Source organism: Camelina sativa, chromosome 8, assembly GCF_000633955.1.
Source record: "Camelina sativa cultivar DH55 chromosome 8, Cs, whole genome shotgun sequence".
In the NCBI taxonomy this organism is placed as follows: Eukaryota; Viridiplantae; Streptophyta; class Magnoliopsida; order Brassicales; family Brassicaceae; genus Camelina; species Camelina sativa.
The window spans coordinates 4,067,977-4,072,023 of NC_025692.1; the positions used below are offsets into that span (position 1 = coordinate 4,067,977).

The window sequence follows — 4,047 nt, forward strand, 5'->3', positions numbered from 1 at the left end:
GACCTATATGACCCCTATTATTACACCTCGAATCCCGTCTAAAAGTTTTGTGATAATTACCAATAAATGAAGAGAAACACTCACTTTTTCATCCTATTGTTGTTCTTCCGTGTCCTAATGTATTGGTCCCAACTTAACTGATATATCCCAATCAACGTGGCCCATACACGACAAAATGAACAAATCTTAGACATTTAACACACCCGAAAACCCAAAATAACCTGACCCAGTAGTATTTTTAGTTACAAATATTTGTATTGGCATTTTCTTGGTTTCTTCATGTTCTTTACTTTCCAAGCTGTATACAGATACCAAAATCCATGATCTTCTCCACCGGTATCAAATACTCAAAATTTAATAGTTCTTTCAAAAAAGAAAATTCTCGTTTCTATTTCCTTATAGACTCTGTAGAAATGAAATAACGTATCAATAACAATAAACAACAATTAATATGGTCAAACGACCTCTCCCTCTTTTCTCTGTATCGTTTCACTCACACGCACGCAAAAACTGCTCAGTCTTGATCTATCTTCAATTTCAAGATGACGAAGCTTCTTCTTCTGAGTTTCCTTGTGCAGTTGCTTCTTCTCCTTCAGCTTCAGCTTCGCCAGGCTTCTCTGGTCCAGGTCCAGCTGATACTTTCACCATCGACGGACGTAAAAGCCTTTCCCCTAGCAAGAAACCTTTCCTGTATTCTTCAAGTACTATACCCTCTTCATATTCCGTGGAGTCTTCTCTCATTATTGCCTCATGTAGCTTTTTTACACAACAAAGAGAAAAGCAAAAAGATTATAAAAAAAGAGATGTCAGCTTTTATATATTTGGAAAGGACATCAATCAAAGACATTAGATAAGCTTAACAACTACCAACTCATTGAAACCTATCACACCATCTTGCAAAGTAACAAGCTCATCTAAAGTCTCCCAACACTTTATGATTGGTACTAGATTCATGATTGGTTATGTACTTCAAACTTTGTGATAACCCAACGCTATCTAACTGGAATAAGGGACCCTTAAACCAAACCTTGAGATTCCCTGATCATTTGCATCACAAAGTATCATTCAACATAATTTGTTCCATCCATCTGATCTAGCCATCTTTCAAAGTAACAACCATATCTAGGTTCTAATCAAGATTATTCCGGTGGCACTGTACCATTGAGTTATCCTAATTAATCTCCAAAACACTTCGATTATAAAGATCACCTCCATAGTTAAAGACTAACACCACCAGGTCCAGCAAGGCGCAAGCAGAGCAACAAAAATACGTTTTTCGATCTCAGGAAAGAAGAAAGATATAGTAGTAACTTACCATTGGATCAAACTGCTTCCCGACTGTCTCCACATGGATAACACCAAGTGAGCCCAGAATTTCAACAAACTGTTTGTATATGCTCTGGTAACTATTAGTGACTCTCTCTTCTCCCTCAGTCTCCACCTTAATTTGGGATTTAGCTCTCTCGAAATTATCCAAAACAGCCAACAGATCCTCTACAACCTCTCCTTGAGCATTTGAAACAAGGTTTAGCCTTTCCCGCTCCGTCCTCTTCCTGAAATTGTCGAAATCCGCACTGATTCTTATGAGCCGATCCCTCTCCACCGATAAATCATTGGATAAAGACGCTACTTTATCCTCAAGCAGAATTTTTTCATCTTCTATTGATTTTAAAGTTGCTTCTATCTCAGCGATCTTCCCCTCATTGTTGTCTGCTAAAGCTTCTTTATATGAACTCAGCAACGCTGTGATAGCAGCCGCTTCTTCTTCATCAGCTCCGACATTTTCACTCTCGACACCAACAGCACCATCCGTCTCCTGCTCCATGTTTTCACAAGGAAGACAGAATCAGATGAAAGCAATACAGAAATTTTCACATCAATTCCTTATAAAAGCTGAGACAGAACAGAATATAATCTTGAAACAAACAACACCAACACCTAAACAATCAGAATTAACACCAAAAATACTCAGGACATTCTCTGTGAACCCTCATACAAGAATCAACGAGTCAATTCGATTTCGATAGTACAAGCCATGGCCCTAAAATGCTTGTGAAACTCCTTCATTTTGGGAATACATCATGCCCAAAGAATCTAAAACCCACCATTCATCAGACTTGATGCATCCTTAGAAACGTTAACAATCACCATTTCACGCCTGATTATACTGAATACGAATCCTACTCATTGCTCTTATTCATGTGAACGTTACTTAAAGAGGAAAACAAAATCAACCAAAAGCTTAAAACTTTACGCAAAGAACAAGCAAATCCAGCATTACCAAATCCAAAATTCTCAAAATTTCATCATAAGATTCTAATTAAGTACATGAGCATCCCAATTTCGAAACCCTAAAACCTAACCCCTCCAGCCAACATAACCCCAAAAAAGTAAACAGAAGTTAGCCGAAATTAAAAAACCTGGACTTCAGGTTCGTTCGATTCCACCTCCGTCTCCGTAGTCTCAGCTTCTCCCGAAGCAAAAGGTACAAGGTTCAGTAACCGAAGAGGATAGCCGCTAGACACAGACCGGAGAGAAGCTCGGCGAGAGAGTGAGACGGTGGTATTTCTTCCTCCGGCGAAGGAGACACAAAAGGGCTTAAAGGGTACAGAGGGAGCATGTAGCAGCGTTGGTGTGAGATGTAAAGACGGCGTTTTGAGTAGACCAGCCATTGGAGAGTTCGGGGAGAGAGAGAGAGAGAGAGAGAGTGGCGGAGAGAGATAAGGAAGAGAGAGAGGGGAGGGGACAAAGAGTTCTTTCTTTTGTTTTGTTTGATTTTCTAAACCGTTGGATTTAGTATTTACTATGTTGATCGGACGGTTGTTGTTTAACAGAAGTATGTAGGCAGTTCTTAGATATTCTTGTGACAGAAACTTCTAGAACTTGTAAATTGTAATGATATTTTAAATAGACTAACCATTTTCACAAAACAAATATGGAGTATCATTTTTTTTAGTTGCTAAACATTTTATTTTATATATTTTTTTGGAATTATTATTATTATTTTTTTCGTCGACAATCTAACTTTGTATTAAACAAGCCCACAACGGACAAATTTATAATACAACTTTAAGTCCAATAACAAGTTGCAATACATCAAAAATTAAAAAACACGTGTAAGCAACGTGTCAACATCCAAACAGATCTGTGTTTCATCGCAAGGTCTTCACCGACTTAGTTCCGGTCACCGGAATCCTTTTGCCAGCCAGTTTTCCAAAATCTTCACACAGTTTTTACGGATCGAGTCTTCTATTGTACCATTAGCCTCTTGTTAATAGTCACCGAAAGAAATTAGTTGGGTTTTTCTTTGTTTATCGGAGTGAAACCTCAGTTGACTGAAATGAAGTATTCTTCGGAGAACTATCAAAACTCGACCGGAACTCCAAATCTTCATACTCCAATTCCTTCAAACTGCATCATCTTGAGACTAATCAACCATCGAGAACCATCACTCATAACTTTCCATCTATGGAAGAGTGAGGAATTACCATCAATTGGACGAAAATTCAAGTGCGTAGTACACAAAGAGCCAACAATCTCTTTAGCACTCATTTAGTGAAAAGTGTTATCATGAAGAACAAACAAAAGGCTTCAAAAACCGACACAAGGTCGGAGTTTGTACCGAAAAAATATCGGAAAACTAAAGTCCGGGAAACACCGGAAGACTATAATACAAAACCTAAACCCGACAAGTAGTCGGAGAACTCTGATTTTATTCAAAGAAAACAAAAAAACTGAGTTTCTCTCTCTAAAAGATCTGGAGAGAGTTAAGAGAGAGAAATTATTACTATAGATGATTGAAGAGAATATGCACTAGATACCATAAAAACAAAACTTAATTAAGAAAATACCACAATTGTACAGTGTTTGTCACAGAGTACTCTCTCTCTTCAAATACAATTACACTTATACTCATTTCATATATTACATGTTTTTTTAAATATCATGTCATTTTTTTTCTACACTCTCTCTCCCCTCATGCACTCTCTCTCTCTTTCAGCTTTCTCTATTACTCTTTCTCTCTCTTCTCTTCCCTCATGCTCTCAT

General features: G+C 37.8%; 1 protein-coding gene across 1 annotated transcript; it reads right to left on the reverse strand.

Moving 5' to 3' along the window:
- On the reverse strand, positions 322-2,756 carry LOC104706070 (protein GrpE). The gene is made up of 3 exons (XM_010422199.2): positions 2,421-2,756; positions 1,316-1,816; positions 322-756 (listed from the first exon to the last, which is right to left on the reverse strand). The coding sequence occupies exons 1-3, from the start codon at positions 2,670-2,672 to the stop codon at positions 538-540; spliced, it is 972 nt and encodes a 323-aa protein (XP_010420501.1). The 5' UTR covers positions 2,673-2,756; the 3' UTR covers positions 322-537.